The following is a 24,994-nucleotide window of genomic DNA, read 5'->3' as shown; positions in this document are numbered from 1 at the left end:
AACCAAATGGAACAATCACACATTTCCTACCAAAAAACAACAACAAAGATTTGAATACAGGAACAAGCATAGATTTGGATTTTCAGTAATACCAGTCAATTTAATGAGTGTAAATGTGAAGGAAAATTATTTAAAGATATTACCAGTGATATCTTATTCCACACAAATTAAGTAAAACAGAAAATCTGGAAACCTCAGAGGCCAAGACTTTCCAGCAGTGTTATACCTATGTTCTGGACTTGTCCCAACTATTAAACAATTAGTTTGGGAGAGAGTCATCAGTTGTCCATTTAGCAAACATCCAGAAGAGGGATACAATAAAAATTAGATTAAAAGCTAAATATGATATATTATGCACAAGGGGTGCATAAAACAACTGGGCTGGTTTAAAAATAAAACATCTTAGCAGGAGGTTAAAACAGATCAAAAGCATAAAACAGTCTTCTCCACTTTCGTAAACTCAAGGGAAGGAACAACAACTTCTGTGGGAGAGACTTCTACAGTTTGGATGTCACTACAGAGAAGCCTCATCTTGCGTCCCAAGACACAAAGCAGGGCCTCAGACGTTGAAAACAGTTCAGGTTTGTTCAGGAGGAGGAAGAGGAGGTTCTTCAGAGGACCTGCTTCCAAGCCATTTATAGATAATAGACAGCAAATAACTTTCCCTTCTTCCAACTCTAGAAAATGTAACATGCCAACTAAAGATGACTCAAACATAGGGTAAAGGGACTTTTTTTTAACCTCCTGCCTGATCTGCTGTTCTGGAGACTTCTCTTCCTGAGTGTATGACATCAACATCTTGCTAGAGGTATTGCAAGTTGATGTATCTTCAAACAGTTTTTTGGGGAGGGGGGATTTTCTTGAATTATTATTCCTGTTCTACAAATGAGAACTAGAATGGTATCAATTTTTCTAATTCCAGGGAAAAAAGATTCTTTTCCAACTCTCATATTTCATTTTGTCCTGTCTTTTCATTTGGCAGCTCACACATTGCCTGTTGGCAAGTCTGAACTTCATTTTACTACTTTGAAGAGTTCTGGTGCTATGCATGAAAACAACACTTTTTGGTGTCTGCCAGTTGGTTGATTTCTTACTTTGAAACAAGCAGAGTTTTGATCCAAATACATATTGTAAAGCTAATCTCTGTGTTACGTGCAATGTAGAATTTTCAGTTGAATCCCTCTGCAGGCAATGCTACATTTGTATTCCAAGGGTTCCCAACCATTTTGGAGCCATTGGGAATTTGAGAAACTGCTGTAGGCCCACCACAAAATGGCTTGTACAGAGGATATGGCTAGGAGGTCCCTGAGGACATTGCATTATCAGCCTTTTTTGTTAGAATCCAAAGGGCAACTTGTATTGTTTCTGCATGGGGGGTTTCAGCCTCCCCCGTCCATTGAGCCTCCTGCATTCTCTGATAAACTGGACCTAAGAGTTAGAGGACCGCACAGATCCTTTCATGAGGTGTGTGTGGCTTCTGCCAAAAGGAAAAGATCGCAGAAACACTTTGGGTGCATGTGCAGGCTATAGGCAGCCTATGGCTTTTGTGCCATAGCAGAAAATAACTCCATTCAAATACAAAATGTCTTTACTCATATAGGCCTATCCAGAACTTTGCAAATGTGTCAGTTCATGCATAAAGGGCTTCCCATTTATTTCCTAGTTGGGGAAATCTCTTATTAATGCAGGATGAGCTGTTCCGATGGGGAAGTTGCAAAGTCCAAACTCTGCTCTGAATTCAAGGTGTTGACAATGACATTTTAAGCCCTAAATGACTTGGGACTTCAGTACTTGAGGGAGCGCCTCTCCCTATATATGCCTGCCCAGGATTTGAGATCTGTTGGAGGAGCCCTCCCCTGTGTCTCACCAATGCGAGACATACATTACAGTGGGACATGTTGTAAAATACCCTCCCCTTGGAGGCCTGACTGGTGCCGACATTGGCTTCATTTCAGCACCAAGTTAAAGCATGGCTTTTTATCAAAGCCTTTGAGGGCTAAATTTAATTGTTTTTATTGCTTTTTAAAAAAATATCTACTGTTTTTAATTTGAAATCGATTTACTATTTTTTTAGCTGTGTATATTATTTATGTTTACATTGTTGTTGTTTATTCGTTCAGTCGTTTCCGACTCTTCGTGACTTCATGGACCAGCCCACGCCAGAGCTTTCTGTCAGCTGTCGCCACCCCTAGCTCCCCCAAGGTCAAGTCTGTCACCTCCAGAATATCATCCATCCATCTTGCCCTTGGTCGGCCCCTCTTCCTTTTGCCTTCCACTTTCCCTAGCATCAGCCTCTTCTCCAGGGTATCCTGTCTTCTCATTATGTGGCCAAAGTACTTCAGTTTTGCCTTTAATACCATTCCCTCAAGTGAGCAGTCTGGCTTTATTTCCTGGACTATGGACTGGTTTGATCTTCTTGCAGTCCAAGGCACTCTCAGAATTTTCCTCCAACACCACAGTTCAAAAGCATCTATCTTCCTTCGCTCAGCTTTCCTTATGGTCCAGCTCTCGCAGCCATAGGTTACTACGGGGAATACCATTGCTTTAACTATGCGGACCTTTGTTGTCAGTGTGGTGTCTCTGCTCTTAACTATTTTATCAAGATTTGTCATTGCTCTGATTTTATTGGTATGCCGCCCTGAGATCCCAGTGATATAGGGCGAGATACAAATTTTTTAATAAATAAATACAAATAAATATAACATCCATAGAAAGAGTTAGCGTTTCCATGAGCAGAAAAATAGTCCCAGTCTGATGGTATGAAATGCACCTTATTTTTATAAGTTTATTTGTAAGAATTTGACAGCCTTTTTATTCCAGTAAGGTATCCAGGTTAGTGTATTGTAGCAAAAACCAGTTATGTGGGGCGGAAAATTATCCAGTGCTTTATTTTCCCCAAACGAAACACTTTCCATTTCATAAGTTCATTAGTAACAATGAATACATTACCAATTGCAAATCCAATATTCAGCATGCTTAGCAGTTTCAAAGATGTAATTAATGTTTTCAGGTGATTATCTCTAGCAAGTATGTGAATGGATAGACATGTCATTGAAATATATATTTGTCTTTGTGAAATGGAAATTGGAAGTAGTGACAGTGAAACTGGAGGTGCCCTCCCAACATCATCAGCGGAAGAGAGTCCAACTCTGTTGAAATAAATGAGGGGCTGTCAGCATATCAGCAGCCATAGATGTCATTCCTAGACCCACTTCAGAAATCGCCAGGCAGAGTCCAACAGCAGAAGAGAGTATTGAGGTTGGAGATAGTGGCATTCCATCAGCCTCACCATTCCAAGTGGAGCCTCCCTCCTCTAAGACTCTTCAGAAGTCAAAGAGGAATCTTCCCAGGAACTTATCAGAGAGAATGCCAACAACTCAGAGCCCAGCCCCTGGGGACTCAGCCTCTGTCGGAGCGTGGGGGGATGGGGAACTTCAGAGTTGACAGATCAGAGTCCGCCTCAGGGTCAAGCAGGCATAATTGAGAGCAGATGAGCGGTGGTTTGCCAAGCTAGCCACTCGCCAAAGACTTCTCCAAAAAGACCCTCCATGAGCTAAAGTAGCTCTTGGACTGAGCGGGAAACTCTTCCTTTTAGCTGAAAGGGCACCTGCCTAGCTTGGTTAGCTTAATTAAGCTTAGAGAAAAACTCCTAGCATTCTCACTCCCTTCAGGTGTGAAGAGATCTTTATTTGCTGAATAAAGCTTTGTGGATTACACAAAGCTTTATTGCCTCACATCTCAGTGAGAGAGCTTGGACTCATGATAACAGTAGTAATTATGTAGGTTTTCAAGTATGCAACATTAGTCTGTCCAATGATTAAAATACTTGTATGCCACCAACCTAGTGCTAAAACTCCACATACTGATTTAGAAAGAATTGCTTTAAAAATCACCTATGGATATACGTGCGGTTAAACAACACTTTAATTAGCTTGCATTTATTATCAGTTTATGGGAAAATGGGGAGTAATGGATTACGTTGAATACGGCTGTCTTCCTCACTGAGAGGAAGTTACCTGTGATAACTGCCCAGGCCTTGATAAAGTTAATTAAGGCCAAACTTGTATTTGTTCCCGAAGCAAGCAGATCTTAAGTCTAGATGGCTTCAGAATCCTTCAGTGTGGTGTAAGACTTTGGGGAGAATCTGATGGAAGACAATATAATAGCCATCACAAATACTAACCAACACTTGAGTGAACGATATTATACTGTTTGAGAAGAGATGGGTTGCTTCCTTCCCTCCTATGCCAATTGAAATAAAGCCAGGAAAAGGTTGCAAGGGGGCGTTTGCCACTTTTGGCACACCACTCTGCATTTCCATTGCTACCCCCCCCTCAGTGCCTTTGTGCCTGGATTATCTTGCATGACAAGGAGTTGAGTAATTCCTGCATTTTCCAAGTGTCATATTGACCACCTTGTTTGCGGGGCTGTTTTCTGTATTTAATTGCAGTATTCGTGTCTGTATGTAGCTCAAATGAACCCTTCCCTAGTGAGACTCTCTCTGCTTGTGTTTATAGTCTAGCTTTACAACTTCCTCATCTCTCCACAATTCACTTCTAAGGAACATGACGAATGTAAATCACCTAGATTACCTTGTTGACTATAAAGGTTAGACTGCAGCATGATGTGTAGGCAGTTGACTAACTGTAGCTTGTATTTTTGTAGGCTTATGTAAACTGGAACTACAGTACTATTTCTAAGCTAGTGGAAAATAGCATTAAGACAATCTGCCTTTTCCCCAGGGACTTGCAGCTATAAAGCAAGTTCAGTGCTTTGTTCTCATTTTCATACTAGTGCAATTGTAACTATAAAGTTCATGGGCCACCAGTATTCACACTACTTCAAGTAATAAGCCCATTGTCTTTATTTGCGATAAAGCTTTTATTGTGACCTTTCCATTTCTTTCTTGGCAAGCTGCCTTAAATTGTTCTTTTCTTCAGTTTTGTTTGCATAAATACCTCAATTAAAAAAAAACGTAATGACTAAGTACAGCAATTTTGCACTGCCTTATTTTATTATTTAATTTAATACATTTCTATACTGCTCAGTAGCCGAAGCTCTCTGGGTGGTTCACAGATATGAGTTATTTGGCTATGTGGCTCTGGATTTAAGCTATGTGGCTCTGGATTTAAAGTCATTATATTTATTGGATTACAGACCATTTGAATTGAGATCCTTCGTGTAAGGGGCAAGAGCAGAAGAAAGTGTAGTGCATTTATTCAAACATAAAATATCTAGCAGGTAAATACTGATAGAAAACCTTGGTACTGAACACACATGTTATTCTGTGAAGGTGTCAGTAAGTGTAAAGTGTAAAGGTGGATAGAATTTCTTAAAATGAAGTATCGTATGCAGATTGAGCTGTTAAGGGATTAGTTGATGCAAGTTTGACAATTCACTAATTATCCTTAATTTTCTTTCAGTGAAACGCTTCAGAGAACCAAAGCATGAAAGGCGTCCTTGGAGGATTTGGTAAGAGTTTTCAATATTGTTCCTAGAGTTCCTTATCTTTTCCTAGATGTTCATATTATACACTTTTGGTAATGCTTTTCAAAAGGCAAGCCATTGCAGCCTGACTGCTGTGTGTCAGTTTGTGTTTCGCAGACTGTATGCGCAAAGAGGCAGAGATGTCTATGAATGTGAACTCCTGGCTCTCTTTTAAAGAAAATGGAAGTTGCCTTAGCTTGTCTCCCATTCCTGGCAGACATAGATCAGATAATGCCAGAATGCAGGAGCAGCAGGCTATTTTTAGAATTAAATGATATAAGCATTAAATAAAAGCATTACCTGTTCATTAGAGCAAAGAATACAATAGATGATATGGATTCTTTTCTTTGTCCTTCCACCAATTTAGTAGAATTTCTCAATTTACTAGAATTTCTTTTTTCTCAAGAGATTTGTCTTGCTTCCAAAAGCTCATTAAAACATTTGCTGACTTCAGTGCCGCTACAGTGCACTTAATTTCTCATTTTTTCCAGTCTTAAATTCTATTAACCTCAGAGTTTGAGAATTTCTTCAGGATGATTTCAGGTTGTCCTGAACTTTGAAAAATTGTTTTTAAAAGTTCCCATGAAAATTCATAGCTTTTTTTTTTTTTTTGCACAGTTCTCCAAAGGTATGCATTTTATATGCATTTTGCCACAATATGCACATATTTTGCAAGCAATTTTCCTAAAATAATGTATTTTTGAACATTATTTTCCTTTATGTATGTATGCATTTTTTATTTAAGAATTCAGCTGCAGAATTCAGTTGCAAAATTCAGAGAAGTACAAATTTCAGAGAATAACTGAATTTCAGTTCAGATAGTGGTTCAAAGGGTGAAATTAGGTAAAATGCAGACTGAACAAATTTCTCCGCTATCCTTAGCGTCAGCACCTTCCACCATTCTCTTTGAATTAGTAGCAAGGCTGTCAAGGAGGGTGGAGAACGGAGCGCAGTAGTGTCACAAAACATTGAGCCTGCTGCTTGCCTAAATTGGCAGCTAAGCTAGAAAGGTATGGAATGGGTGCCAGTAGCTGAAAGCACTGGTGGTGTTGATAAAAGATTTGGGGGAAACAGGATATGGAAAGGCAGCAAATCATGTAGGGTGGGTGAGTTGGGGGGTGAGCCCACTCCATTTATTGAATAGGAAGTTTAGCCCTCCAACTCATTTGAATTTGACACCCATATTCTAGAATAATGAGAAATGTTTTAGAATGTCAAGTGCAAACCTGAACTTTCCTGTTAATAGTCCTTCATCATTAAAGTCACTTGCACTCTATTCCCTTTCACCTAGTCAAGTAAATGAACAAGAAAATCCTCTGCTAGTGTTGAGAGTTGGACAAAAAGGAAATAAAGCGTTTAGAGCTGCGTGAGGATCATTTGTTGGTGTACTCTCTGGGCAGTCAAAGTGTTTAACGGGATGACTACTTTTCAAACTTTCTGTAGGTTTTTGGATACTTCCAAACAAGCCATAGGGATGTTGTTCATCCACTTTGCCAATGTGTATTTATCAGACCTTACCAAAGAGGACGACCCTTGTTCACTGTAAGTAGTGCATGTTTATGTATGCACAAAGCTTTAGGTAACAATCTTATTGAAGTTCCGCTGATAAAAAAATGTAACAATATGGCCTGAATTCTATTTATCATAGGCAGCTGCATATTCAAACCCTGTTAAATTTTCAGAGTCAAGTTCTGTAGTCCTCAAGGTGGAGCAATTTTACTATTTAGAGTTGACAAATAAGGATGAGCAATCCGTAGTGTAGTAATTACACAGTTTGATATTATCCAAGACAACAGTGACCTCTGGTGGCCTCTTGTATAATAATAGGCCAAATTTGTACACCCCAAGGCTGATCAGTCTGAATGTCTTAATCTATCTGGCCTATCATTCTTTATATATAGGAGTGTTCAAGAACACTTCTAATGCAGCTTCTTTGGCCTTTTTGCTAGTGTTTTTGCATTCAAGCATCTACAAATAGGTTAAGTAGGAACAGAAATTTCTACCTATTGTCACATGTTCATCCTGCTATACTTCCAAGTAGTTCAAAGTGATGCACAAACACCCCCACCCGCCAGGCAACTACCCTGTAAAGTAGGTTCTGCTGAGAATGGTGGCTGGACCAAGGTTACCTAGTGAGCTTTATGGCTGAGCAGGGCTTTGAATCTGGATTGTCCTCCTTCTAGGCCACCACTCTTGCCACTATATTGCACTGGCCTGGTTAGACAAGCCACAGTGGCTGGGTGCCATTTACTAATTGGCTGGGCAGATGATTAGGCAGATGGTGCCCGGCATGCACTGCAGCTTAAACAAGCCACTGTGGCTTGATCGTATGAACCAAGTCACACTGGGCGCTTTTGGACAATTGGAGGAGTAAATGAAACCATTGTGGCTTTCCCTCCACCCCCGTGCGTGCGATTGCGATTTGTATAATTACCTGTGATACAGCACGGGTTGTCTTGTTGTCTAAACCTGGCATGGAGGGCATGGAGGGAGTGGCTTCTTAGCTATACCACAACCTCTACTACAAGCCGTGTATTGTAGCGTGGGTAAGAAGCCCCCCGTCATGCACTGTGCTGGGTTTGGATAACATGGCAACCCACACTGCATCATGGGTAATTATGAAAATTGCGTGCAAGTAGGGGAAGAAGCCAAGATGACTTCTTTTACCCCCTGTGATCGTCCGCACTCAGTCAGTCTCTGACTGCGTCTTTGAGTGTATCTTTGCTTGCTACACTACCATTAAAAATTTACAGGGCCTCATTAGAGATACTTTAATTCATCAAAGGTTTTTAATCAGTCTGTCTTAACAAATCAGTTGACTAAATGTTGCAGCCTCTCCCCCAAATACAAGAGAGAATAATATGTATCTATTGTATATAGATGCTAAAAATCACAACAAAAATCAAAGAAAAAAGGTAGGGAAACTCGGGTCTACTTTCTCTCTTGACATGATTTCACGTTGCTTTTTTTTTTTTTTTACTGTCTCAAGTCCTGTAGGCTTAGACAGTCAAATGTTAAAGTGTCCAAATGGCAGATTCTGGTTTAGAGGAGCCATTAGGATAAAGAGAATAGAATGTGCAGTGAAAGGGTACTTCCTGATTACACACTAAAATTAATATTCAGGTGCATATGGAAAGGTGATTGTTTGGCTACATGTATAGGAGTGCCACAAGTACAATGTCTTTCTATACTGTGTGGTCATTTTAAGAATAATGAACATTTTAAAACTTAACTTACCTTCTTCTGCCAAACCTGTTCAAATAGCAAAACAAAAACAAAGCAAGTGCAATTCCAACTCCATTGCTAGACTTCTGTGTGTTCTATGAATCTACATTCTTGCAGCGCAGTGAAGAATTTCAAATCTGAAAATTACTGTGTGATTATGCAGGTTTTCTAGGCATCAAGTTTGAAAATGTAGTAGAGGCACTGTCAAAGTCTTATGAACTGGGTAAGGAGGATGGATGATAGCGATAGGATTGGGGATTTTGATTATCACAGCTACATAACTCTAAGATGTGTCCATCCTCTGCTTCCTTTTCTGTATTTTTCTCATCATCTTAGGTACTTTATCAACTTTCTGCTAGATGCCACCTTAGGAATGCTGCTAATTTATGCTGGTGTGCAGGCAGTGAGCACCCTTGTTGAATGGCAGCAGTGGGAGTCTCTTCGCTTTGGTGAATATGGTAAGGATGTTTTTAATCTCAATGTTTTTAATCTTTGTAAACCACCCAGAGAGCGTCGACTATGGGGCAGGATGGTGATGATGATGATGATGATGATAAGAAGAAGAAGAAGAATGCTTTAGGGCTAGGCTACTCCAGTGACTACTTGTGAATATTTTTTTGTAAATAGCATATCTTCATTGGCACTTGTACAGCATGTATTTTCCAAACTGCAGATGCTTGATCACAAAAGTGTTCCAAAATATGAACTTGTAGTGCTGGATAAACTTTGTGAAGTCTTCTGCAGCATTATTTCTCCATCAAATCTCAGCACATCAATTGGCCAAGGATGAGGGGCATGCTTTATGATACATTTTTGTTATTTTCTAGCTTTGTGATGTAGGGACGTCATCGGATGACTCCTTCCTCAAATGATAGAGGTGTACAAAATTATGCATGATGTGGATAGGGAGACATTTCCCCCCCTCTCCCATGATACTAGAACCCAGGGTCATCCCATGAAGCTGATTGGTGGGAGATTCAGGAGAGATAAAACGACGCACTTCACACAGTGTATAATGAAACTATGGAATTCACTACCACAAGATGTAGTGATGGCCATCAATTTGGATGGCTTTAAAAGGGGGTTGGATAAATTCCTGGAAGAGAAGGCTGTCAATGGCTACTTGTCCTTATAGTTATGTGCTACCTCTGGTATCTGAGGCAGCTAGCGTATATGCACCAGTTGCTGGGGAACAAGGGTGGGAGGCTGCTGTTGCACCGTGTCCTGCTTTGTTGGTCCCTGGCCGATGGCTGGTCGTCCACTGTGTGAACAGAGTGCTGGACTAGATAGACCCTTGGTCTGATCCAGCATGGCACTTTCTTATGTTCTTATGGCTGCTCCCTCAAATGACCCCACCCTCTTTTTCTTGCTTCCCCTCATGCTTGGACCTGCCTCCCAGAACCACCTGTGTTGATGCTAGTTCTCTTACTTCCTTTAATCCGTCTGCAAATTCCTTCTGCTCTGTTAAACATTTGGTACTACCTCTAGCCCTGTACCCTACTGTGATTAAGCCTTAAGTGTAACTGAAATAAACACAATCCCCCCCCCGCTTCCATTTTCTTTACGTCTTCTGTCTCCCCTGTTTTGAATTTTATACGTTTCTCCCCTTATATTTTTGTAAAGTGCCATGAACATTGATGGCACTAAATAAATAATAAAAATAGTCGTACTATATCTGGATCTGGTAAGAGACAGAACAAGTTTAAGGTGATGTCGACCCCTCTCCCTATCCTGGTCTTCATTGGTAGAAATACTTTAGTGCCGAACATTAAGTCTAAATTGCTTTTATGCTATGTTTTTAATATTGTGTTTTTAATACTGTATTTTAATATTGTGAGCTGCTGAGAAATTTTATTATGTTTAGCGGTATATGCAGGTCACAAATAATGAATAATAAATAGTGTTCCGTCCCAGCCATCTCCAAAATATACTGCATACTGCTACTTGTAAATCCTGGCAAGGCATTCACTTCTCAACCCAATTGCAGTTCTTGAGCTCATACATATTTTTGCCCCACCCTCCCCCTGGGTAAAAAGGTTTGGTACAATATAAGGTTTCTCTGTATGAGGGATTTCTCTAAATCCAGTTATCACCTCCACCCCATTTCCATCTGAGTGTGGATTCAGGGAGATTCCAGAGATAGATAAACCCAATATTGTGCCAGGTTGGGCATTTCTTTCTTCTCAAAAGATTTGCTCCCCTTTCATATTGGGTTGAGAATTAATGCCATGCAAGGGCTTAAAACACTATAGGATGTTTTGGAGATGGTCAGTTAGGAACTCACTTCAGAATTATCAAAGCACTGCAATGCAATCCTGGCCAAGATCCAAACAGTGGCTTCCAAACTCCTCTGGAAAGTTGCCTCAGTTTCAAAAATGCCTCTGGAGAGCAGGTGTTCAAGAAACAAAAGCCCTATTGGACATGCAGAGCTCAGTTAATGTAGATAATGCTACAGAAAATGATGTGTGTTGCAACAAACCTGCTATTCCTAAAATGGGAGTTTCTTCTCTTAAGACCTCTAAATGATGCAAGTAAATTTCAAATGAATATCTAAAGGCAAAATAACTAAATAGCAGGTGGTATCTTTGAGTTGAATTTTGCTTCAAAACAAAATTCATTTTGAAGCAAAAGCCAGATCATTTAAAGTTGTGCTGTCCGTAGATATTTCATTTTGAGGCATTACTTGTGGTCCATTAGCGAGAGTTCTCTTTCAGTAGCTGAGTCTTCCAGCCAACTGCAGGATGCAAGTACTCTAGGATTCCATATGTCAAGTTGTCAATCAGAAGTCATCATCTTCTGGTTCCTTGCACATATTGTCCCATATCCCAGCTTCTCTACACAACCACAAGGGACAAAAACGAGTGGGGAGAAAATTAAGGAAAACCCCTCTAAGCTGTCTTATTGCTGTTGGCCTTCAACGTTCTTGCTTTAAAAAATATGAAGAAATCCAGTTAAATCTAAAATCCTTGCCCGATATAAGGTGTTCCTCTAAGTGGTGGAGCCAGTCAGAGAGCTAGGTGGGCACAGCCCTGCCCCTGCTTCCTCCACCTACCCCTGCAACCTGCCTGAATAATAATAATAATAATAATAATAATAATAATAATAATAATAATATTCATGGCATCATTGACAGCTTCGCTGTTGCTGCTTCTCTAGTGCTGCTGTTCTGGGACCAGGGTCTCCTGGTCCAGCGGAGCAACATCATTGATGAAACTGCGTATGTGCACGCTGGCTTGCAGGTGCAGAGCAGTTTCTCATAGGGGAAAGGCTTTTTGCTGCTGCCTGCCAGGGCTTGCATTCCTTGCAAGGGAGAAAGCTTTTTTCTAGAAAAAGAAAAGAAAAAAAGTCTCAGGCCTGCTAGCCAATCATAGTAGAACCCTTCCTTCCCAAGGGAGGGGGGTCATTTGGGGTGTGGTTGAGATGCACAGCCGCCGCCTCCATTCACGCCATTTGCTGGCCAGCTTCCATCGGATAATTTGCTGAACCAGCTATCAGTGCCTTGTGGTGGGCGACAGAGTAAGAGGCTTTGTAAAACCATTCTCTCGGTGGAAGGGCAGCAGAAGCAGCAGCTCCATTCGTGTTTGTGTTTTTTTTCTTCTTGGATTCCTCCTTAGCTTGATGGCATCATCAATTTAATTACGGGTTTATTGTTGTTTAAACATTAAAGCCTTAAGGAGAGTAGACAGATGTGTCTCTCTCTGTGAATATCTTGTTATATGAGTGAGTGTGTCTGTGAATCCCTTGGGCTTTGCGTGTGTGACAAGGGTGGGAGGGGTTGACAGGATATGTGGATGGGATATGTAGAACCATCCGATGTGGGACTGCCCAAGTTAGTCTCACTGAACTTACTTGAAGCATGCGTAGGATTGAAGCCTTAAGAGGGGACAGATGTGTGTCTCGGTAGGAATGCCTTGTTGTGTGTCTGTGTGTGTGCCACTGTGTGTCTGTGAATGCCTTGGGGTGTGTGTGTGTGTGTATATATGCTTGTGTGAATGCCTTGGGGGAGGTGAATGAGGGGGTTGCCTGTGAGTGAGTGCTTCTGTGTATGTGATGGGGGGCATCTGTGTGTCTTGCACTGGGTTTTTGCTGGCTTCCTAAGGGATATCATCATCATCATCACTACCATCATTACATGTCAAGGGATGGGCTGGGGATGTTCATAGAACTTGCTGTCCATGCCTTCTCCTGACTAATCCAGTTTTCCTTACTTCTTAAGAGATATGCATAATCTGGAATTGTGTACTGTACTGCTTTCTGAGTAGGCCTGCTTTGGTGGATACTTTGAGACGGACACACAAAGGCCTGGATTTGGGGATGCTTTCAGAATTTGTGTGTTTTAAAGCCTGCTTTCAGTGCAGCTCTGAAGATATGACATATTATTTTAATTATTATCATTGTTATTATGGTTGTGTGGATTCTCCCCTCCCACTCATCATCTTAAAGTCTCTTGATTCCCTGTGGAATGTGAATTCTTGCTGGAACAGGAGAGTGTGGGTCCAAAGGAGTACTTTTCTGAGACTCTGTGATTTTCCTACTTCCTCCTTTGCATGTTTTGTCCCTTCGCTTTCCCTTTCTTTGGTATGGGTTGCTGAGTGTTGGGGATTCAAAGAATGTTCTGTGTCCGCTGACCCCTTGACTCCGCCTCTCATGACCCCTTGGCTCCTCCTTTTGTGACCTGCCTTCCACCCCACCAGTCAGACCGGCTACCAACATCCGCTGGGTTCTTCCAACAGGTAAAGAATAAAACTGGAAGGGAAGCTCAACATTCTCCTTCAGCTAAACAATTACAGCATAGATTTTTTTAAAAAAACAAACGGACCTACTATAGAGTGGCAAAGGCAAAGTTTCTTCTTAGCAATTTATTTATTTTAAAATATCTCAAATTTTGGGAGTATGGGTTAGGACCTGATCGCTAAGACTCTTCCCTCTGAGGTGCAATTTCTGAATCTGCTGGTGAGGCACAGTCATTCTATGGCAAGAATGTGAGTCCTGAACTCAAGAGGGTGAGGATTAGGGTGAATATGTCTAATCAGCAATAACATCAGAAATTGTTTTAAAATTCTTACCGCTCAGCAAAATGCTGGTTGCTATTGCTAGAGGATAGGACATGTCTGATCACTTTTAAGATGTGATGGGCTGAAATGTGCAACTAATAGTAGTAGAAACATGAAACTTTTGAATGACGATTCCTGTAAAGCAGCCATTGTATTTGGCCTTGTGTCAAAAATTGGAATATGGTGTTCTTGTAATCTGAACAGAGACACTTTTACATACACTAAGTAGATTTTTTTAAAGTGAATAAATCCGTCATGCAGGTTTTTTTGTTATTTTTTTTACAGGGAAAAGTAGATACGTTGCAAACGGCATCTCTTGCCTTTCCACTGTCTCATTCTGTTGCATTTCCCAGGCTGGGTTTGTGGCACAGCTGTGTGTGCACTGACCCCAAATCCTTTTAGTCAGAAGACCAAGAAGGCTTATGAGCTTTGTTTCCAAACATAGCAGTGCTACTGCAGTTGCGCGAGTGTCCTTCTGCCTCAGTAGCAAGGCCTGATTGGGGCTGGTGGTGGTGATCATGGAAGAGGAGGCTGAACTGCTTAAGCAGAGAACTCTGGCAGATGCCTTCACAAAGCTGTGGCACTGGGGACATGGGACGAGATATCCAGGTGAGAGGAGAGAAGCCAATATTGAATGCCCATTTGCAAGGCTGATATATGGAAGAAACCTTAATGTTGTTAATATAAGTGTTGGTGGATTTGAATTGCTTGTGTTTCTAATACTTGTTATGTGGTTGTGGGTTTCCCACAGGCAGCTGTGGCCACTTTGTGAAAGGAGTATTGGCCTAGATGGACTCGTGGTCTGGTCCAGCAGGGCTCTTCCTATGTTCTTATGATTAAAATGTTGCTGTTATTGTTGCTGGAGGAAAAATGATAATTTTCAGTGCAATTGTGGAAGCAGACAGAAGCAAGTTGGTGCCTGAGGAAAAGAATATTTTAACAGTGTTTATGATAGAAAAAATAATATTCCGTTCTCCCTGATTTAACTAATGAAACACCCCCTGACCTTTCTTGCATTTTCAGATTGTTTGTCACCTATGAACTCATCTGCTTTCCTAGACATAGCATTTGATCCCTGGTGATTCATTGTTTGATGTTATTTCTGTAGGGCAACAAGTTCTTCTATTGAAAGCCTGTCTTTATATGGATTTAATATGCTAGTGTCTCTGGAAGAGAGTTGATACCGCAACACATGCAGAAGGAGCTACTGGTGATATGACAGATTAAGTTGCCTGGGGCAAGTGGAGGAGTCTACGTCTAGCATTTGTACTTCTTTAGCAATCTCATTGGTTAACAGTTAGCTTAAATATGGGGAATACTGTTTTAATATAGAACAGTAGTAACGTAATACGTAGATCCAGGAAATTGCTAAAATCTATGCTTGTAACACATTACTAATTATAACTTAGCCCAGTGTTGATGTAATGCTACTAGTCTCTTATCTGCAGTTAAGAGATCAAGAGCAGACTAAGACCTTCCTTGCTTCCTGCCCTCTCCCATGCAAATTTGGCCCTTCCTTCTCTTGTCAGAATGAACTATGGTGTAGGCTTACGCCTTCATGGACGCTACTTGGAGTCAGCTTTTAGGCAGCGCTGGAAACTAGGATTTGAAGTTGATCCTCCAATAATAATTTGGGTCAATGCAGATATAACGCTACAGTGTGGTTAACGTTGGCAAGAGGTGGAAGTTGGAATCCTGTAGCCTTCTCCCAATCTCTTAACCAAGAGTGTCAGTGCTAGATCTGCTCTGGGCCCCTGTCCTCAGTACTTTGAACTGAAAAGAAGTATCCACCAGAACTCTGGCATCGCCTATCATCACTCAGTATAGTTGCTTACTGCCTACTTCATTTGGCTTGTGCAAAAATGGGTGTCTTCACAAATAAACAACTTACTATAAAAGTGATGCCAGTAGATGTTCCAGTATGTTTTTGCCTTGTCTTTTTCTTGACTTTCAAAAGCCTTTTTCTAGGTTTTGTAGTCTTAGAAATAGGTTTGTCAATTTATTTGAGAATAAGCAGTATAATTACTGCTGTTACATTCATCTATTGTACACAGGGCAGTCTATTCTTCTATGTATCTCTAAGGAGGAAGGTGGACATATAAGTGACAGGCTTCTATACTGATGCCAACATGAAGAAGCTAATACCTGCTTTGAGTTCCCAGCCTGTTTATCAGGACACTACATTGTTGGGGGAAGGATCCTTCCTATATGTAAACCTGTTTATTTCTTTTAGAATAATGTAATAGGTTTATAAATGCATTAGTTATATTGACAATGGCTTTCCGAAAACTAAATAATGATTATTTCATAAGCAGATTAATAAACCCAAGAAGTTGTACAATGTAAAACAGAGAATAAAAGACCAGAGCCCTGTGACATCAGGCTTGCAGTGTAAATAAACAGAAAGGTAGTGGTAAGGTAACTCAGTTGCCAGGACTTTGTTTCATAGTTCCATCTGTAGGCTTGATCTCTGCCAAAATAGAGTAGAAACATGATTGTTCTTTTTCAATGAAAGCTGAAATTCCTGTAACATGCAAGCTGCCAAATATATTTTCAGACACATAAAGAAAAGCAAAAAAAAAAAAAAAGACAAGGAAAGGCAGTGGAGAAAGACACTGAGGGCTTTGCTAGACCTGCCGGTATAAGCCGGCAGGGAGGCGGGGTGACGGCGCGCTGACATTAGCGCGCACGCCCAGGGCTTCCAGACGGCGGATGCACAGGGACCTCGCGATCCCTGCAGCGTCCGCCATTTTTTTTTCATTTTAAAGGGGCCATGTGCAGCCCGAAGACTGCGGAGAAGGTAAGGTGTTTTTTTTTTAAATTTAGCCCCCCCACCCGCTGCTGATCCCTCCCCATAGGCCCCTGCCTGCTCGCTCGTCCTCCCCGCATCCGCAATCCCCGATCCCGTCCCCGATCTTCTCCCCCCCTTCCTCGGCAGCCCCATCCCCGATCTTTGCCCCCTCCCTTGCCATCGTCGATGTCTGGCTTCCCCCCCTCTCTCCTGGTGGGTCCGGCCTTCCCCCTGCCCCTCTCCCCCCCTTGGGCACAGCGCTCAGCGCTGTGGCCAGTCCGCGGCTTTCTGCGGCTACTCGCGAGTAAGCGAGTAGCCGCAAAAAGCCACGGAAGTAGCTAGACGTTTCGCAGCTCCGGCCTGAGGCCGGGGCTGCGAAAAAGGCGCGCCATAAGCGACTTTGCTTATGGCGCGTTAGGGGAGGCTTCAGCGCGGCCTGGAACCGGATTCCCCTGTGTGTCATCTGGACGCACAGCAGGGAAACCGGCCCACAAAGCGCGCTAAGGCCTCGTCTAGGAAGGCCCTAAGTTAGGTGTGTCTTTTCTTGCCCTCCTACATTGAGAAAAAATGATTTCAATGCAGGTGCTGTGTATTTTATTTTATTTATTTAAAAGATTTATAAGCTGCCTTTTAGGGTAAACCCTTCCAAGGAGGAATATAACACAATTTTAAACCACAAAACATAATAAGAACAATGTTAAAATCAGAATTAACAATTAAAACCAGACGATGTTGTTTAAACATCACCCCCTGTAGAATACTAATTCAGTCATAGACCAAGGTACTTGCAGAAGTACCAAAAAATCAAAAACAACCCCAACAACAACTTAAGGGGGTAAAACTCTCCCCCAAAATGCAATGAATTCTGGGTATACTTAGCAAGCTACAACAGCCCAGGATGTTAAGTGTCAAATGGAAAAGAAAACAAGGTGGGGAAGAGTGAATTGGCCTACAGCTTATAGTACCCAGAGCAGCTTACAACAGAGGCAAGACAAAACAAATGGAAACATAAAATGTAATACAATGATCAGAATAGCTGCCTTTTAGCAGGGTTATAAAATATGAAATGTTAAAATGTGCAGCAGGTACAAACAATATGTGAAAAGCTAACCCAAGCAAGAGTTCCAGTGTTTTCTGACAAAAGAGACTTTGAAAGTGGGGTGGGGGAGGGGGGCGGGCTTTGATGGAACCTGAGCAGGAGAAGGTGCTTCGGAGCCATGGTGTTACCACAAAGAAGATGCTATTCATAGAGAACAGTAATAGAACAAGTGTTTTGAGGCAGAATTCATTTAGGGGGGAATTGAGAGTGCCCCTATTTATTTATTTTTAAAAAAATATCTAATGAATATATTAAACAAATTCCACAACTTTTAAGATACACAAAACATCCCTAAGTCATCATGGCAAGCCTGCCAATAGCAAACGAGAGATGATCATAATATGCCAATTCAAAATCTGGATAGGAAAAGAGAAGCTTGAACTTTTATTGCCGAAATGTTTGTTAATGCTTTGCAATTAACTCTTATCCCAAATCTCTAAACAGATGTATGCATTTAATTGAAGGTATGTGGGTTGTTGTTTAGTAACTTTTATAAGAAATTTCCAGACTTCGGAGTGTTGAGTGCTCAAGTGTTACATGCCGACATAAAAGAACATAAACATCAAGCCCAGCTAGTAAAAGATCTGGTGTATGTCTTTCAAAGCCTCGCCAGAAAAGGAAATGGCCAGGGTCCATTCCACATTACAGCTGTTTAAAGGTATTTGAGTTTCCACTGCCCAGTTCTCAAGCTCAGCTGTTAGTCTGTATTTGAAGATATCGTAAAACTGACTTGAAAGTAGAGGGCGAAATATCATAAAGAATAGCTGTATTCTAGATGTGCTGACACTGCACATTGAAAACCATATAGCAAATCGAATTGTGTTTGCAAGCTTTTAAAGATTCATCTTGTTGCTAGTACTTCATTCCATGATCCAATTTGTGTGTGTGTGTGTTGTAACCAGGAACTCTCGACTGGTTTTTAAACATACATTTGTGCTGTCATATTTTAGACAGTCCAGTTCCTTCTTCAGAGAAATTGGTAATTTAATTAGTTAATGATTAAAAATGCCAAAGAATCCTACAATGGCTTCAGTGAAATCATTTAAAATAGTACTAAAAACATAATGGTAATTTAATTACTATAGAGAAGATAACTGATAAATTAGTATTTTCTAGAAGACTAGAGAAGTGCAAGTACAATGCGCCTCTTAAAGGGAATTGCAAGCCTCCTAGCTTGTCTGGTGAACCTGGGAAGATATTCAAGCAAATAATAATACATCAGGTTGTGAGTATTCAAAACAAAACTAGTAGCAGTCAATTAAGATTTGAGTATATGACATCAATCTAGTTTACTTACTTTGCTAAAGATACTAATTAATATATAAAGGGCTTCAGCAAAGCATTTCGCCTTCTCCATTGCTTTCATTCCTTTAAAATTAGGGTCTCCAATATGGTTCCCGTGGACCCTTCTCTTGCTGCCCGCCAGGCCCCCTCCCCCTCATGCCTGTGGTCTGTGTGCATTTTGCCTTTCTGTGTGGGTGTTTTGCCTGGGTTTGGTTTTTGGTATTTTGTGTGCATATTTGTCTGTGGGTGTGTTTCTTAGATCAAACACAAGTTTGCCTTCTATGAAATGGATATTTTGTTGTGCTTTGAGGGGGGAATATGTGATTTGACATCTGGCTCAGACACCAGTGTAGCCTTATACTCAGTTTCTTGGTCAAGTATCTTATCTCTGAGGCTCACCAATTTGCCTTCTGAGGAATGGGATTTGGAGTAGAAACTGTGGGTTCCAAATAGCGGTTTTGTGTTTTGGAGTGTATTTGCTTGTACTTATGTTCTTGGGCAAGCTACTTTTATTTTAGTCACATCAGTCTGCCTTCTGGGAATTCAATGTTTTGTAACCAGCTATATCCACCATGAAAGCCATTTGGGGCTGGAGAAGCCCCACATGACAGCCATTTTGTGACAGTCTTATGACACTCTGTCAAAAATCCAGATGTGATCACGGAACCAAAAAAGTTGTGAGCCCCTGCTGTGAGACAGCTTTGAGAAATATGGACTTGTTAAAACTGCCATGAGTTAGATATGCAGCTTTTTTAGGCACTTCTAAAAAATAACCAGAGTGAGCAGGTCAATGAGTTCGCAGAAAGGAACTGAGCTGTTTCTTTCCAGAAATGATTGTTTCTCCTCATTTCTGGGGTTATTTTTAGAAGTGCCAAAGCCCCGTTGTGCAAGTGGTGGATCCCATGAGCGCAATGAAACCAGCAAAGTTGGAGCAGCCCCACTGGATACCACCGAACAAGAGGTTTAAAAAAATACCAAACAAAAAAGAACATTTTATTGTTCGTCTCACTGTTTTAGTGATATACTTCTCAAATATTTTTGAAATCCTTTTTGTATGCATTTGTTTTGTCAAAACATGTTCAAGACTTCTGTTTCCTCGTTTCATTAGTTACACATGTTGATACATTTCCTAACTTGAGGTATACATTTTATCTGAGCTTCTATTATTGTGGTTTTGAATAACCCCCAAGCATTCTGCAGAGATTTGACCACCTTGACTTTCCCTTTCAACTCCTTCTTTTGAAGTCATGTCTAGGAACCCCTGATCTGACCTCCAAAGAAGAAGGGTAGATGCAAATGTAATGCTTCATTGTTTGCATGGGCACTACATTGGGGAGAGGGATGCAATGACGTTTTGCAAAAAGGTTGTAAAGTATCCAGCGCTTTTCAGTATTTTTGCTAATGATTTTGAAGGAAAGGGCAACAGCCATAATGATTTCATGGAGGATTTAAAGATCAGGCTGGACAGACAAGTTGTGGCACAAATTAGATAATGTGCAGTGCCTCTTCCAATGACTGAAATTATATGTTTGGAGGCACTACTGAAATTTGTGTTCTCTCGTTACATCTTAGAAGTTTTTGCTGTAATGATCATGTTGCTGATGAATTTGGTCCAATCTTGTTTTTAGTTTGTACAATCTAGAGATGAAAGACAGAGTTTGCACAATCAAGAGAGAGAGAGAGAGAGAGAGAGAGAGAGAGAGAGAGAGAGAGAGAGAGATTGGGCCCATTCAGAAGACATCTTAAACCATGGCTTTAACCATGGTGGTTAAGCTAGAAAGCCAGGCCATGTTCAGAAGATACCTTAAACCATGGCTTTAACCACAGTGAATAAGGCTTTTTGCGTTATTCACCATGGTTAAAGGCGTGGTTTAAGGTGTCTTCTGAACATGGCCTGGCTTTCTAGCTTAACCACCATGGTTAAAGCCATGGTTTAAGGAGTCTTCTGAATGGGGCCAAAGAGTAATATGTTTAAGCCTGATTAGAAGGTAAAATTATTTGCCACACAAGACACAACAGTGATTTTCGTTCAAGTTCAGACTTGCTTTCTAAATGGTTTATATGTATACACACACACACACAAACACACACTCTTACAGTAGAGCTCTCAAAGGCATTCCACGTGGGAAATTGGTACTTCTACTTTTAGTTTCAGCTTCTCAAATCTCATAACTCAAACTTTATAAGCTACAAAGAGAACATCTTTCCCTAAATAATGCATAACCAATAATCCAGTGGTTTTACTTTAAATAGATTGAACTGACAAAATAATACCTTAAGATACTCAACACTCTACTTTCATATGCGGAGTAATGTTTTATGATTCACTTAAATGTAGTTGTAAATGTGTTTACCAGATACCTGTGCTAACCATTTGTGTGTTCTTTTGTAGGTGACCCACTGCAATGCAGTGCTTGGGTAGGCCAGTGTGCGTTGTACATAGTGATCATGATATTTGAAAAAACTATCATCATCATAGTTCTCCAAATACCTCAGTGGAAAGAGGTTTGAATCTTGATTATTATTTTAATAAGTCAGTGGTGTGCCAGATAGTTATTAGTGCTTTACCTAAGGTGGGACTAGTTCAGTGTGTTGGCAAACAACATCACGAAAATATTCACAGTGGCTAAGTGTTAATTGTTACCTTTTACAATAAGGTATGTTAATACTTTGGTTAAGTATGACTGATCTTACTGTTCAGAGACCTTCCTTTGCCATGCTAAATAGATGTTTCCTCTGTATGTGTCACCTTAACTATCAAACGTTGAATACTAGTATTTGCTTAAAATTTGTAAGTTTTGAAGTCATTATTATTTCTTGTTGTGTAGATTTCACTTGAGTTTGTGATCATCTGAAAGAGGGGTAGGCAATTTGGCACCCATGGACAGCGGTGTGGACTGGGACACTTTTTATGGCATCCACTGAGGTGCCCTACACCTCCTACTATGCATTTTTATTTTTATTTTTTAAAAAATAACGTTTCTTACCAGCAGCTGAGATTGCTTGAAAATGACGTCCGGGCCTCTAGCTGCTCCCATCTTCTTTTTCATTGACTGCCCTTGGGCCACACATGGGGCTCTTCGAACATTCTCAGAAAATGAAAGTGGCAGGTGGCTGTAGCCAGTGCTTTCATCTGCAGCAGGCCCATTTGGTAGAGGTGCCCAGGACAGTTTCTCAAACTCCCAGGGCTGGCCACAGCCCCCCAAAAGTTGCCTACCCCTGAGCTAAAACATTCACCTACTTTTATTTATTCCATATCTCCAATATAAAGAGTTTCAATCATTTGTATTGCTATCTAGACAAATCTTTTGAATTCTCTACATTAAATATTTGTTCTATTACCATCATATTTAATGGCAATAGTAATTTTTCCTGTGTCTGATAAACAAGTACATAAAATGCTCCAATACAGAGATTAGTCAGGACTTCTGGACCTGGTTCGCATGGCACCCTGAGGCTCATCATGGGGTATTTAAACCACGATAAGCCATGACACATGCTGAGTATGACTTTAATATGCAACCACCAATCACGGGTTGCCGTTTCATACAACCCTGGCCATCAGGATGTTGCATATCCCTTGGGTTGTTTAATAACTTTTGCATAACCCCAATGGCTGAGTTTGGGTGGGACGGCAACCCCCAATCAGGGCTTGCATATTCAGAATGGCAGCTGGCATACATAATGCCTCATTAAGGGTTAAATAACCTATGTTGGGCTTTTGTGTCATGTGAACTAACCCAGAGTGTGGTTTTCACTTTTAATAACCTAATAGCTTTACTATGAGTATCAAACAACAGTGGCACTGAATACTTCCTGTACAAATGAATATAAAATGTTGACATAAGGAAACTTACAGCTTCCTTATTTCAAAGTTTTCCTGTAGTCCTTCAACATTGCCAGAAACAGCTGTGGATTCATACTCTTATTATAAACCTGGAAGAGGCATGAAATAGGCAAGCGATTATTTTGGCCTTTTAAAGCTCTTTCAGTGGCGTAGCGTGGGAGCCCCCTCAGGGGTGGGTGCCCTGGGCGCAAAATTCTTAGGGGCGCAAAAATTTCAAAAGAAATAAAGTAGTAATAATAAATAAAGAAATTAAAATCTATGTAGAACCAACTGTGCAAATAAACGTTGCCACGTAACATTTTACAGCATTTTTCTTGTTGCGCACAGGTCAGGAAGGCCTTGCAGGCTGCATTTCCTCCCAAACGGCCCTCTCTAGCACACGTGTTGATGCTCTGGCTACCTTCTAAGTCATCCAGAAGGAGGACAGAGCAGCGACGCGTGTGCTAGAGAGATTTGCTTCGGTAGGTGTACAAAAGGAAGCTGCAAGAGAGTTTGACAAACTTTGTTGTGACATTAAGAATCTTTCTAACTATCACTGTTTCAACTGCCAGTTGTGAAAGAAGTTTCTCAAAACTTACATTAATCAAAACGTATCAGAGATCTACAATGACCCAAGAAAGACTGAGTAACCTAGCAATACTGTCAATTGAGAGAGATTTCAATGTAGATTTCAATACTGTTATTGAAAAAATTGCGTATATTAAAACCAGGCGATGTTAAATAAATTTAAGTTCCGGTATACTAGTATTAAATTAATTTTACTTTAAATAGATCAGTATTTTCTTAAAATGTAATACATGTGCTTGTGGGTGGGGTGGGGGGCGGTAAGGAGTTCAGTACTGGACTGGTGGAAGGGACTCAGGGAGTGCTAAAGGTCCACGGATTAGAGACGCAATACTTGCCTTGCCCCGGGCACCGGCAACCCATGCTACGCCACTGAGCTCTTTAGCACCTAAATCCTGATATGGTACCATGTATTCAAATGTATCTTAGCAGCATAAGCTCATGAATAATTTCTAAGTTGATAGTGGTTGTGCTCTGTTAAGATGGGACAGGAGGAAGGCAGATGAATATATGGAACACTCCACACTGGGGGGAAAACCCGCCAACTTAGGACTGGTGGTGCTGAGCTCCCAAATAAGAGTAAGGTGCGATCATAGCAGGGCCCAAACGAAATATTTCAGTGCTGAAAACCTAAGTCAATAGGTCATGCCATGCGTATTCTGCATTCACATACAATTCCCCTCATATATATTTTTAACTCTCCTCCCTTTTCAGTGTAAGTCTTATTGAGCCCAGCTTGAATGGAGCTCACAGGAAAGTTGCAAAGCCAATAGTGCTGGTATCTCTCCCATGTTGAAGTTCTTGGAGCAGAGGTCTCTGATAGCTGAGGCAGCACTATTCATGGCTTTGCTAATCAGTCATGTAATTTTAAAATCAATGTGTTGCTAACGAACAGCGCTATTAAATCATTGTGGGGTTAAATGAAAAAGATGCCAGGATATATTTAATGTTCAGTCTGTTTTTAAAATCCCTAGTTAAATAAGGCTATATACACCTTTAGATGTATCCTCGCCTCACATTGCCACTTAAACAAGCCTAACATCAGCTTTAATATAATAAAAACTTATAGCACGTTGCTGTCTCAACAAAGCTTCCTAATTCCACAACCTTCAAATCTGAAACTACATGTAGTGCAAGTGATAACTAGGGAACTCAGTTGTATATAATTCCATGATATTAATGTTCTGCTTTTTGTCTTCACAGGTAGCCTTGTTGAATCCTATAGAAAATCCCCAGTTAGAGCTGGCTATTGTCATGCTGATAGTCCCCTTCTTTGTCAATGTTGGTATAAACGAACATCTTCTTGATATTCAGTGTGTTTAAGAAATAGTTATACTTGGAGTGCAAATATGTGGTGGTGGCATCTTGGGGGGAACTATTATACTAATTGAATAAGGTGGATTAGTAACATTTAAAAATGTTAATTAGCTGTTGCGTATAGATTTGTGAAAGGGTACTTAATGCTTGACAGTGGCTTCTGTTTTTTCCTCTTGTCTAAAATAACTTTAAAGAAACAATTATTCTCTGGGTGGTGTGAAGAGAGTATCCATACTATGGTTTATGCCCCCTCTCCATCCAGGAAGGCAGGCATCCCATGATCAGTGATCTTTGGGAGGAAGTCTGGGTCGGTCTCTCTCTCCCCG

At 40.8% G+C, this 24,994-nt stretch overlaps 1 protein-coding gene across 1 annotated transcript in view; it reads left to right on the top strand.

Annotated features, from left to right (window-relative positions):
- The window catches only part of STIMATE (STIM activating enhancer), a 42,672-nt gene that overhangs the window by 8,484 nt on the left and 9,194 nt on the right, over positions 1–24,994 (top strand). Inside the window, exons 2-6 of the mRNA XM_063121180.1 lie at positions 5,424–5,472; positions 6,931–7,029; positions 9,049–9,170; positions 21,333–21,445; positions 24,555–24,632. Of these exons, the coding sequence (XP_062977250.1) occupies positions 5,424–5,472; positions 6,931–7,029; positions 9,049–9,170; positions 21,333–21,445; positions 24,555–24,632 (461 nt within the window). The remainder of the gene's footprint in view (positions 1–5,423; positions 5,473–6,930; positions 7,030–9,048; positions 9,171–21,332; positions 21,446–24,554; positions 24,633–24,994) is intronic.

Source organism: Elgaria multicarinata, chromosome 3 (assembly GCF_023053635.1).
Source record: "Elgaria multicarinata webbii isolate HBS135686 ecotype San Diego chromosome 3, rElgMul1.1.pri, whole genome shotgun sequence".
NCBI lineage: Eukaryota > Metazoa > Chordata > Lepidosauria > Squamata > Anguidae > Elgaria > Elgaria multicarinata.
This window is presented reverse-complemented; position numbering and strand designations above follow the sequence as displayed.